Source organism: Dendrobium catenatum, unplaced genomic scaffold (assembly GCF_001605985.2).
Source record: "Dendrobium catenatum unplaced genomic scaffold, ASM160598v2 fragScaff_scaffold_124, whole genome shotgun sequence".
NCBI lineage: Eukaryota > Viridiplantae > Streptophyta > Magnoliopsida > Asparagales > Orchidaceae > Dendrobium > Dendrobium catenatum.
Genome location: NW_021318586.1, coordinates 544,707 through 556,175, shown reverse-complemented (window position 1 = coordinate 556,175; position 11,469 = coordinate 544,707). Strand labels below are relative to the sequence as shown.

The following is an 11,469-nucleotide window of genomic DNA, read 5'->3' as shown; positions in this document are numbered from 1 at the left end:
CTTGTGATTACCTTTTCAACAACTGACGCGTTGGTACGTCAAGCTGTTGGGCCAGATCAGACTGCATATTGTTGGCACCCAACCGTGCGCCATATTAATTGCTAGTTCTCTCTATTGCCCTCATTCTCTTCATCCATAATAGTTAGTCTTTTCACTACAAGGTGGCTTGGTTCAAGTTCTTTTCAATCTTAAGGGGATGTTTGGTATTGGATTGGATTTAATTTAGTAGGATTTAGTAAATTCTATAAATTCGGATTTAGTATATCCTGAGACTATTAAATCGTGAAAAGGACAATTGTTAAATCTTGTTAAATCCTGAGAAACTGTTTGACAACGTATTTTAGGATTTAAAACTGTTAGAGAGTTAAATATGAAGAAATAATATTGAATTACTTTGACAACTTATCTAAAATAAAAAAAAAACTACAAAATGTATTTAATTAATAATTTATTTCTAATTATAATACTAATTATTAAACAATGTAATTAAGTAATTCATTAATCACTTAAATACTCTACAAACTATTAATTTAGTTATTATTTACAATGTTAATTATATAATTAATTATTCTATTTCAAATTCTAAAACCTAAGCTAATTATATTCATTTTTAATTACAAATTATACAACAAATTATTTATTTAAGCTTAATTAGATTACTTAATTAGACTACTAACTATACTACTAATTATTTAATTATTTTAATTAATTATTAATATTGTAGAGGCCTTTAAAGTTTTGCTAATTATACTATAATTATGTTAAATAAGTTTAATTACTAATTTAGTTGGAGGCTCGCTAGGTTTGCTTTATTAATTTTCTGCATTTCTCCGTTGCTATTATTTTTCCTCGTCGCCAGCTATTCGTTGTTGCTTCGGCCTCGCCTACTTAGCGTGAAATAGTGTTGAAAGAGTCGCTATAGAAGCTTTGTCGCCTCCTCCTCCGACGTCGGATCGAAAGACACGACGGGAGAGCGCTCGCTGCGAAGGTAACCATCTTTCTCCACGACAAGGACGCCGCCCGAGTCGTAAATCCCTCAAATCCGCCGAAGAATGGGATTCGGATTTACGCGGATTTACACGGATTTATGCCGTAAATCCGTAAATCCGGGATTTGCGTCGCCGCGGAATTTGCAGGCGCGCAGAAAACCATTTGGCTGGATTTAGGTTAAATCCTGCTTAAATCTTATGCCAAATCCGATACCAAAGAGCCCCTAAAGGTCATTTTTTAGTATGCTTAATGGAACCTTAGCTAAAGCTCGATTTTTTCATCTTCTTATCTATGCTTCCATGCCGAAACTTCAAACCTTTCTTCAGATTTCATTGTGGGTTCCTCAAACCCTCGAATTTTTCACGCGATGTGAGGAAGAAACCCTCTGCATCATCATCAGCGGCATTCAGCCCCAAATCGTTTCCCTTCTTTTCTTCCTCTTCCGCTGTATTGATTCAGTCCAGTGATTTCTATCCAGAAGCTTCTTCTGGCTTCCATACTTCTCTTCTTGTCGCCCAAACCCTCGCAAATCTGAGACACAATCCAGACATAGCTCTTGCAATATTCAGGGGCTTTGAGAACCATGGATTTCGGCACGACCTTTTCACTTGCTCCGTTATTGTTCGCATACTTTCGAATGCAGGTCAGAGGAAGAAGCTTGTTTCTCTCTTCTCTGAAATTATCTTAACGAAGAGAAGTTTTAGTTTTGAGCTTGCTGCACTCTTTGATGTTCTTTCTAAGGGTCCACGCTGTTCAAAGTCGTTGCTCCTGGTGTTTGATTCACTTATGAAAGCTTATGCGTCATGTCAGAGACCCAAGGATGCCTTGGAGGCCTTCCGTGACCTGACTAGATCTGGATTCATCCCATCTCTTAAGACGTGCAATTTTCTGATGAATTTTCTGGCCGAGGTAAGTGATTTTGAGATGGTGATGGCAGCATATCGCTGCATGATCAGTTCTGCAATCCGTCCAGATGTACATACTTTTACAATTTTGATGAAGGCTTCATTTCGCTGGGGTGAGTTGGGGAATGCGAGTAATTTTATGGTAGAAATGACACAAGCTGGAGTTGCGCCAGACCTGTTTGCTTATACTACATTTATCGCTGGGTTATGTAAATGCGGGAAACCAGATTTAGCTATTGAATTTCTTAAAATGGTTACAAGTCAGGGAGTTAGTACCCTAGCTTATAACAAGGTGATTAGCGAGTTTTGTAAACAGATGAAATTGGAAGAAGCTGAAAAAGTTTTTGAGGATATGACACTACAGAATGTGTCCCCAGATACCTTTAGCTACAACTGTCTCATTAAGGTTCTCTGCGAAACAGGGAACCTTTTAAAAGCTGCACGTCTTGTAGAGGAGATGGAGTCAAAGGATATTGTTCATGATTGTTTTACTGCCACTTTTCTTGTTCGGGGTTGCTGTAAGATTGGCTTATATTATGATGCCTTACAGTATTTCAAGAAATTTAAGGACTCGGGGATTTCCCTTGATGGAGTTGTCTATAATGTTGCAATAGACGCCTGGTGCAAGCTAGGAGAAATGGAATGCGCCATGGATTTATTTCAAGAAATGATGGACCGGGGTTTATTTCCAGATAAGTTCCATTTCACTACGCTGATTTGTGGGTATTGCTGCAATGGAGAAATAAATTCTGCTAAGAGGTTGCTCATGCAGATGCTGAATGCCAATGTAGAACCTGATCTTATGACATACAACGTGCTTGCTAGAGGTTTATGTGAGAGTGGCTATGTTAATCAGGAAGCTGCCGACCTTTTGGATTTAATGTGGGAAAGAGGAGTACAGCCGAATGCTACTACCTATGGCATATTCATTGTTGGACTTTGCAGAGGAGGAAATTTAGAGGAGGCAGAAATTTTGTTCAAGAATTTAGAGGGAAGTGATACCGCCCAAGATACACCGCTCTTCAGTGCCATGGTTTCTGGTTACCTCGAAGAAGGTTACACAGAAAAGGCATATGAGCTTTTTATCAGGTTGCTTGAGCAAAGGAATTTGGTGGATGAGATCACTTGTTCTAGGCTTATAACAGATCTTTGTAGAGAGAAGGATGTTGAAAGAGCTTCTACGGCAGTAGATCATATGCTAAAGACATGTATAACTCCTAATATTATACCATATACTAATCTTATTGAAGCTTATTGTCACATTGGAGGCATGGAGAATGCTCGAATTTTATTTGATAAATGGGTTTCAAGAGGACTCTTGCCTGATATCATTTTGTATACCACTCTCATGAATGGTTATTGCAAGGTTCACCGCCTGCAGGAAGCTTTCAATTTGTTTTCTGAGATGAAGGTAAGAGGAATTAAACCTGATGTTAAAGCTTTAACAGTTATTTTGGATGGATATCTAAAAGAATATTTAACTGAACGTTGCTTGAGTCTTGACAAAAAACTGAGAGACTTAGAATTCAAAGCCAAGTTTTCTTCTCTGGCAAATGTTATGTTCAAATATATTAAGACAATGGAAATGAATGCAGATAAAGTTCTCTATACAGTTGTAATTAATGGGCTTTGCAGGATGCAGGATCTTCAAGAAGCTTGTAAGTTTTTTGATGAGATGAAGGAAAGGGGGCTTACACCAGATGCTTTTACATACACCTCTCTAGTATGTGGATACTGTAAGCAGGAGAAGGTAGAGAATGCTGCGAACCTGTTAGAGGAAATGCTGGAAAAAGGAATTATACCTGATGAACCTATTGCATTCTCGAGCTTTGTTCGGGCAAATATGAAATCTAAGCAGTCAGATTTCAACCTGATAAAAACACTTCTGTAGCCTTCTTGGATGCATCAGTGTCGTGTTTCTATCCCTTCAACTTCAATGATGATGGTGCTGTTCAAAAATTTTTGAATGTCTGATATTAGTTTGACATCAAAGTGGTCAGTTTTTCATTATACCCTGGAAATAGGCCATGAGAGCTTGTTATAAACTGAAAAGAATCACTTGAACTTGTCACTTGTGGGTCCTTCCTGTTATAATATTTCTCAAAGAATTATGAGAGAATATGCAGGTTTACTGTGCATGAAAATAACAGAAAGAAGGGAACAAGGGAAGCTTCTAGAGAGGGATCACCTAAGAAGTGGCGTGCATTCTGCCAAACTAACCTATACTTTTGTTTAAGAGGTGGTTTATAGATTGAAAAGGTATGTCAAAGCTCTGCGACATAATTCTTTAGAAATTATTATTCTATTTTGTTTGTATGCACATAATCTTTCTCCCAATAGCTGTATTTTTATGAAGATTATTTTTAAGAAATTATAATAGGTGAAGCAGTTGCCACTTTTTATACATTTTAGCTTATCCGGCATATCTTCGTTAGGTGTTCTTTGTGAATTCGATGTTGTTTGTCGAAGGATGGATTAGTTTTGTAGTTCTTATGAGTGCGGTTGGGTATTTGGTAAGTCAGGCAAATGTATTCCTCTCACACAAGACAACAAAAAAACTGAACGGATAGTTATATCTCACCATGCTCATTCATATATAGGCAAGGGTTGAAGCACTCCAGTTGGCCTCTGGCCCTCTGACACTATGTTTTACTACCTGGAACTTTTGCATTTAGAAACATATTCTACCAATTACTTCTTCACTTGACCATTAAAATTATAACTTTATGTCTTTATAAATCTTACTACTACCGAGATGAATGATATAATTTGAATAATGAGCTTCCTTTAAAAAATTCAGCCTCATATTTGAGTTATCTTGTACGTATAATCAAAATTTTCAGCCTCATATTTAACGTATCTAATACCTATATTCTACCAGTGCACCTAATCACTTCTGCATCTGTAATACTTAGATCATTTATCTCCTGCACTTAAAAAAAAAAGGTATGGAGCTGTCAGTTTGTGTTCAACCTATATTCTATTTAACCATTGCATTTGAACTTTTAGCATTTATTTTCAGCTCCTTTGTATCACCCTTCTTTTTTTTTTCATTGATTTTGCTGATATTGAGTACACGTGCATTTCGTTTTTGTTAGCCTATTGAGGGTTACAGAATGGTTAAGTTTATTATCGACTCTCCTAAGTCCTAATCCTGCAACATAGATGGTCTTGAATTGGATTGATTCGCTGAAGTGAAAAATTAAAACAAGCTAAGTTAATTTTTTAAAACATATTGAATAGGTTTGTTTTGATTACATCAATTGAATTTGTAAATGAAAATATTAGTTGATTTAATTTTTTCTCTATATGGATATGGAGAAGTATATTAGGTGATATGGTTGTAAATTTTTTGAAAAGTTTAAAATTATTTTAATATCGCATGCAAGCTCATTAATGTGAATCATAAATTATAGATTTTAAGTGATTATTTATGATTAGGGTAGAAATAAGTTATTATGTTATATTTTGAGAGATTTGGTTGATAATACATTTTTAGCTTGTGTTGGTTTCTTGTTTTATAAAACCCGTGTTCTCCCATATATAAATGGTGCCCTTGTCATTGGATCAAACATTTGAGAAGATTCAAAAAGTGAGGTAGTTGGGTACTTTAACTGTTGCAACACTGTAGCAATCTGCATTATAGCAGCTCAAGAAGCACAACAGCAATCAGTTACTTTAGCAACTGAAGCATTGCAACAATTACATATTGTAGCAAGAAAGAAAGATGGAGGAGAGTTCCATCTTTTGCTACAGGGAGTCGTTGGTTTAAGCGAAGTGTTGTTTCTTATTTCAGTATGATATATGATTGCAAACCCATTTCCTTTTTAAGTAGAGATGAGGTGGGCATATATCAACTGCAACAAAAATTATATCTTGTTCTTTGCTTTTCGTCCTCACCTTCTTAGTTTATTATGGAATGTGTTGAAGATCTCAGATTTTCGATTTTGATCAATGGGAGTTCGTCCAGCTGGATTAAGGCTAGAAGCGGTTTAGGCAAGGTTGTCCCTTATCCCCGTTCCTATTTATTTTATGCTCTCAATTGTTATCAAATACTTTGATTCAAAAAGGTGATGTGATTGGTATCAAAGTCCGTCCAAATGCTCCTAGGATCTCTTATTTGCTATATGCATATGACATCATGATTTTTTCTGAAGCTAGTATAAAGGTGGTAAAGGATATCATGAATGTTTTGCTGGAATTTCGTAATTGGTCTGGCCAAAATATAAATTATAAAAAATCTGTTATTCTTTTTAGGAAAGCTGTGAAAAGGAGGAAGAAGAAAATTATCTCTTTGGATGGTTTTTAAACCTTTTAAAGAGATGAACTATTTGGGTGTGAAGATTGCTTTGAGGAGACTTGTGGGTGTTGATTTTCATCAAATTCTACACAAATCTATGGGGAAACTTAATGCTTGGGGGAATAAATTTATTTCCTTAGCAGGAAGATTTTTTTTTTTCCTTAAATCGGTTATCCTCTTGGTTCTAATTTTTCAATGTACTTACTCTCTTATTCCTAAGGGAGTTCTTTTTGAAATTGACAAGATGTGTGGGAATTTTATTTGGCATAAGCAGGATGGGAAGAATGGCCTTCATTATGTGAGTTGGGACGTGCTGTGTAAGCTGGTTAAGATGGGTAGACGCTTCATTCTTGTGGTAGCATAGTGGGGTCTTTAAGGGCGAAATTGGCGTGGAATTTCCTTAATGAGACGGACTTGCTGTTGTACAGGATTCTGGAAGCTAAGTATGGATCTTGGAGTTGGAATTCTGAGTTGAACAATGGCTTGTTTAGTTCATGGAAGATTATTTCGGATGGTGTTAAACCTCTTACTCCCATTGTTAGATGGAAGATCACGGATGGTGAATCTATTAATGTATTCAAGGATGTTTGGGTGTTAGATAAGTGTTTTAGCAGATGACCTACGTTTGTTACAACTCAAGGGAGCTATGACATGACTGTGGATATGTTCATAATGGAAGGGGCTTGGAATAAGGATGAGCTACGGAATTATTTTGGTGATGAATTGGTTATGCTGATTTCTGAAATTCAGATTTTTCCTGAGTTGGCTAATGATCAAGTGGAATTTATTCACCAAAGTTCGTGGAAATCAATTTCTGCTCTAGCATTTGAGTCTTCGGTGCATCATCTGAATGAAAATATGTATTGGAATTGTATTAAGAAGATTAAACTAAATCCACGTATTGAAGTTTTCTAGTGGCGATTGTTTCATAATGCTATTCTTACATTCCAATTTCTGGTTCATAGAAGATTAAAAGAAGATAATTTATGTCCTAGAGGTTGTATGAAGGTGGAGGATTATGAACATGTGGCAGTGACTTGCTTGAAGTTGATTCGAATTTTGAATAAATGGGGATTATGTGTTCCAATTTTTGTTTCTTTTGATGAATGATGCTTATGGTTCAAACGATGCTCTTCCAAGAATGTGTTTTTGGTTAAGCTTTATTGTACTGCTATATATCTATCATGGAAATCTTGGAATAAAGATGTTCATGGCGGTAATGATGATAGTAGTTTGGTTATTGTAGCTTATTCAGTTAATTTGGCCTCACTCTCATCTTCGGCTGGGTGTGCTATATAAATTCAGGCATTTGGGGTGTTAATCAGTCAAATCGTCTGTTCAAGAATTGTTGGCACCCTCCTCCTCCTGATTGGATAAAAGTTAATGTTGATGCTTCTTTACTACCATCTTATAAGGCTGGTGTTGGGGGAGTATTCCGATATCATAAGAAAAGGTTTTAATTGGCATTTGGTTTCAGTGGTGTACATTGGGATGTATCCCGGTTGGAGATGTTAGCTATTCATTCCCTGAGTTCGATCATGCAATAGTGGATGTTGCAAGATAAAGAAATTATAATTAAAGGGGATAATGTTAATGTCATCAAATTCCTTCAAGGTGTTATGAATAAGATTGATGGTAATAAGACCGGTATTTGGATGGAAGAGTTTGCTTGCCTTAAAGATTTTCATAATGTTATTTTTAGTTATGTTTATAGGGAATGTAATAAGTTAGCCGATCTATGTGCTAATGTTACTCTTAGTAGTAACTTTGTTTGGGATGATATTAGTATGTGTAATATTCCTCCTCCTTTTCTTCATTTGTTAAAGGAGGAATGTGATTGTATTTTGCAATTGCATCTTTCAAAAAATATATATATGATCTATAGGCTATATCAAATGGCTGAAACTCATGTTGATTAATTCTTGTGGGTTCAGGGAAACACCTTCCTTCTTGCTCTAATCTTTGCAGCACAGCACGTGTACGATGTGCAAATAAAGACACGCCTTGATGTGAAACGGTTTCAAATTAGGAATTGCAAGAAATTAATAAAAGTATTTTAAGCCATACAAAGTACTAAGCAATGTTTCACGAGAATGAGAATCTCCGAATTGTTCATATTTGATTTCGGAATAGTAAACAGTTACATGCTAGAATGGTAAAACTTGTAAAATAATTCAAACTCAACAACGCTTATGGAAATAACAATGAATCCACCCGTTAACAATAAGAAAATTCACCTATGAGTTTCCCTCAATCTCGCTCATTGAAGTGGGCTTAGCGGAGGAAGATCATAAACAATATTAGTAATGCCACTAATAAATTGTGAACGCTGCAAGTATTGGTCAATGAAGAGTTACCCGGATTCAAAGAGATAGGTGGACGGTTGATAACCACCCACTGGTTGTTGGAGAATCTTTGATCAATAGCGGCGGATAATTGAAAGAGAACTCTATCCACGTAGCCTTCCACAGTCTCGTCGGCGTCAAAGTTGATTTCAAAGAAGGTTGGTTGCAAGATGGTGACGAAGCCTTCTTGATCGTAGAGTATGCCGGAATCAAGTTTGGGATCCGTCATCCATGAGAAAAATTCGTCTTGAGTAGAATTGGAGGTGGCGGCTTGTGAAGGAAGAGGGAGAGGGTGAGGAGGCCGGCGGTGGAGAGGGGTTTAGGTCCAGGGGTGGGCAGCTAATGGGGAGGGGGAGGGGAACTTGAAATCTGAAATAAATTTCAGATTTTATGGGTTAGGGTTTTGGAAATTTTGAATTGATTAATTAAGGAGAAGTAGAGGGAGGATTAAAGGGAATTATTTGAATTGAGCCTTGATTGTGGCTCAATTAAATTTGAATGGAGGGGGAAGATAGGAAGGGGGGCTGACGGTTAGCTTGGTTTGAGGAGTGATTGGGGGAGGTAATTAATTAAGAAGGGGGAGAAAAAGAAAGGGTAAGGGAGCCGAACATATGGGAGAGAGAGAGAGGTGTCCACATACAATATATGTGGACCTCAATTAATTGATTGATTGATTGCAATAAATCTGAATTTATTCTCAAATTTGGGAGAGGATTAAAGAGATTTCCTAAAATAAATTTCAGATTTATGAAAGAGAATTTGAAATTCAAATTATTTTGAATCCAAATTAAACCTTACCTAATTTAGATTGGGCCAATTTAGGAAGGTGGTGAGGTGGCATTTGAGGTGGAAGTTGGGTGGGCCTTAGGAGGGACCGGCGGCCAGGGTGGTTGGGCAGAGCTCGGTGGGGGGTGGCGGCCGAGAGGTGGCCGGCTGGTTGGTGGGGGTCTCACCGGCGGGTAAGGAGGGAAATAGGGGTGTGGTTGGCAGCTAGAGGCTAGGTTAGGGATTGTCGATGGTCAGGAATGAAGGAATGAAAATACACTCCACGAATGAAAAAACCACGAGCCTGAAATCCACTGGTGGCTGGTGGGTATTGCTCTCCCCTTTCTAAGGTCTCTCCACTCAAGCACTCACTAAGAGAACTAGAAGACAAGGCTGAAATTTTATTATCTAGCAATCATCCTCAATACAAGTCTAAGGCCTCAATATATAGGCCTCCAAAGTAGAAGAACTCAAAGACAAAAGTGCCCTTTGGGCCACAACTAACTAAGCTCCCATGAAAGGGTACAATGGTCAAAACTAAAATTAACAAAATACTACTAATGAAATAATATAAAATGACTCAAAAATAGATGCTCCGGATCATGGCCGTCGATCTGCGATGTCGCTTGTGATAGACTTGCTGAAATCTCCTGCTGATGTCCTCATCACGACTTCTTTTTTGTTTTTGAGTAGCTTGATTAAGACGTCTCATAAAAATCCCCATAATATTATAATTAGTTCTTGAATTGGTAAACCATGAGCACGTTTGAAGATGCCATTGAAGGACTTTGACGCATTCGTAGTCATAGTGCCATACTGTTATCCACCATCATGTATGCGTGACCAACGGGCAATGTCACATTCTACCAAACATTGAAGTGTCTCTGCTTTGACATTTTTTATGTCTTCCATTAAGTAATTGAATGTGCGCATATTACAATTTACTCACTAGAATAAATTGGTTAGCCTACTTGGTAGGTAGCTATTTCTTGATTTTTTTTAAATAGATAGATTCTTAAGGAATGCAAAAAAAAAAAATCTATGCCTAAATAAAAATTTCAATGGATTGAATCCTTGATTAAATGTGAAAATTGAAGTTCTAAGAGATGATCTTCTTATACTGATATCTTTGTATTTCAATTTTTTATTTTGTTAACATTATTCTATTTTTTTTTTAATTGAATGTGAGGTTTTGTTTTGTTATATTTCCAACATTCTGAATCTTGGTGGATTGTGTAAAATTTCGATCGCATTTATGACTTTATTGATATTTAATTCTAGTTAATTTATAGGATATGTGATCTTTTATTTAAATTTTTCTAAATTTTATTAAATATAGCAAACTAATTTTTTTTTTTATTCACGTCACATTAAATTTGTATTCCTAAACCCTAAGATGTCCTTCATCTGCACATCTTTTGCTTTGATTGAGGAGTTAAATTTTGGAGAAATTATTCCGTGCGGAGTCCGGACGGTAAAGAACCGTCCGGATGTGAGTCTACACAGTGTGTACACTGAGTATAATTTTGTATACAGTTTGATTTTTTTTGTACACAATGTGTACAAACTCTGAGTAAACTCACATCTGGATGGTTCTTTACCGTCCGGACTCCGCACGGAATAATTTCTCTAAATTTTCAACCTGCCTTGATAAAAAATCCTGTGCCAAGTTCTTAGGCTTGCTGGATTGATATCAATATCTCTGTGGCCCGATCAAAAGTAATTACTCAATATGGCTTTGTATGCCTATGCTGAACAGATATGTTTGAATTTATATGGGCTGCTGAATGCGCAGCCGCGCAGCTAACTTTTACAGCCTTAGGGGCGATTCATTGAATTTTTTTTTTTACTAAAGTTTTCTTGTTTTATTGCATCAGTGAGACTCCAGTCCAAAAGAGGGATTGGATTTAGCGGTTAAATCAGGTCATCAACTTGCACACAGCTCATCTTGACCTGTTGGTTGAGAACTTAAGCTTTCAACTATAAGGTAAAGAAAAACTAGTCTCTATGAAATATGTATTTACTGCAATCGTCATCAATGGTTTCCACTTTCCAGAATTGCTGTTTTGTAAGAATTGCTGGTCAATTACAAGATTTAAAGCTTAGCATTAAAAATACATTTGTGCACATTTTACCAGCATCAAGGTCTTCCCTTTTTTTTTTT

The 11,469-nt window shown here is 36.6% G+C and overlaps 1 protein-coding gene across 2 annotated transcripts; it reads left to right on the top strand.

Annotated features, from left to right (window-relative positions):
- The first annotated feature begins 858 nt into the window (after positions 1–858).
- On the top strand, positions 859–11,465 carry LOC110098603 (pentatricopeptide repeat-containing protein At2g26790, mitochondrial-like). 2 transcript variants are annotated; one of them, XM_020825479.2, is made up of 2 exons: positions 859–4,154; positions 11,183–11,465. In XM_020825479.2, exon 1 carries the CDS (start codon positions 1,282–1,284, stop codon positions 3,784–3,786), a length of 2,505 nt encoding a protein of 834 aa, XP_020681138.1. In that variant the 5' UTR covers positions 859–1,281; the 3' UTR covers positions 3,787–4,154; positions 11,183–11,465. The 2 variants fall into 2 exon arrangements, with proteins under 2 accessions (XP_020681138.1, XP_020681139.1); XM_020825480.2 differs by lacking the exon at positions 11,183–11,465 and having other exon boundaries at positions 859–3,306; positions 3,531–3,697.
- Positions 11,466–11,469: the final 4 nt, after the last annotated feature.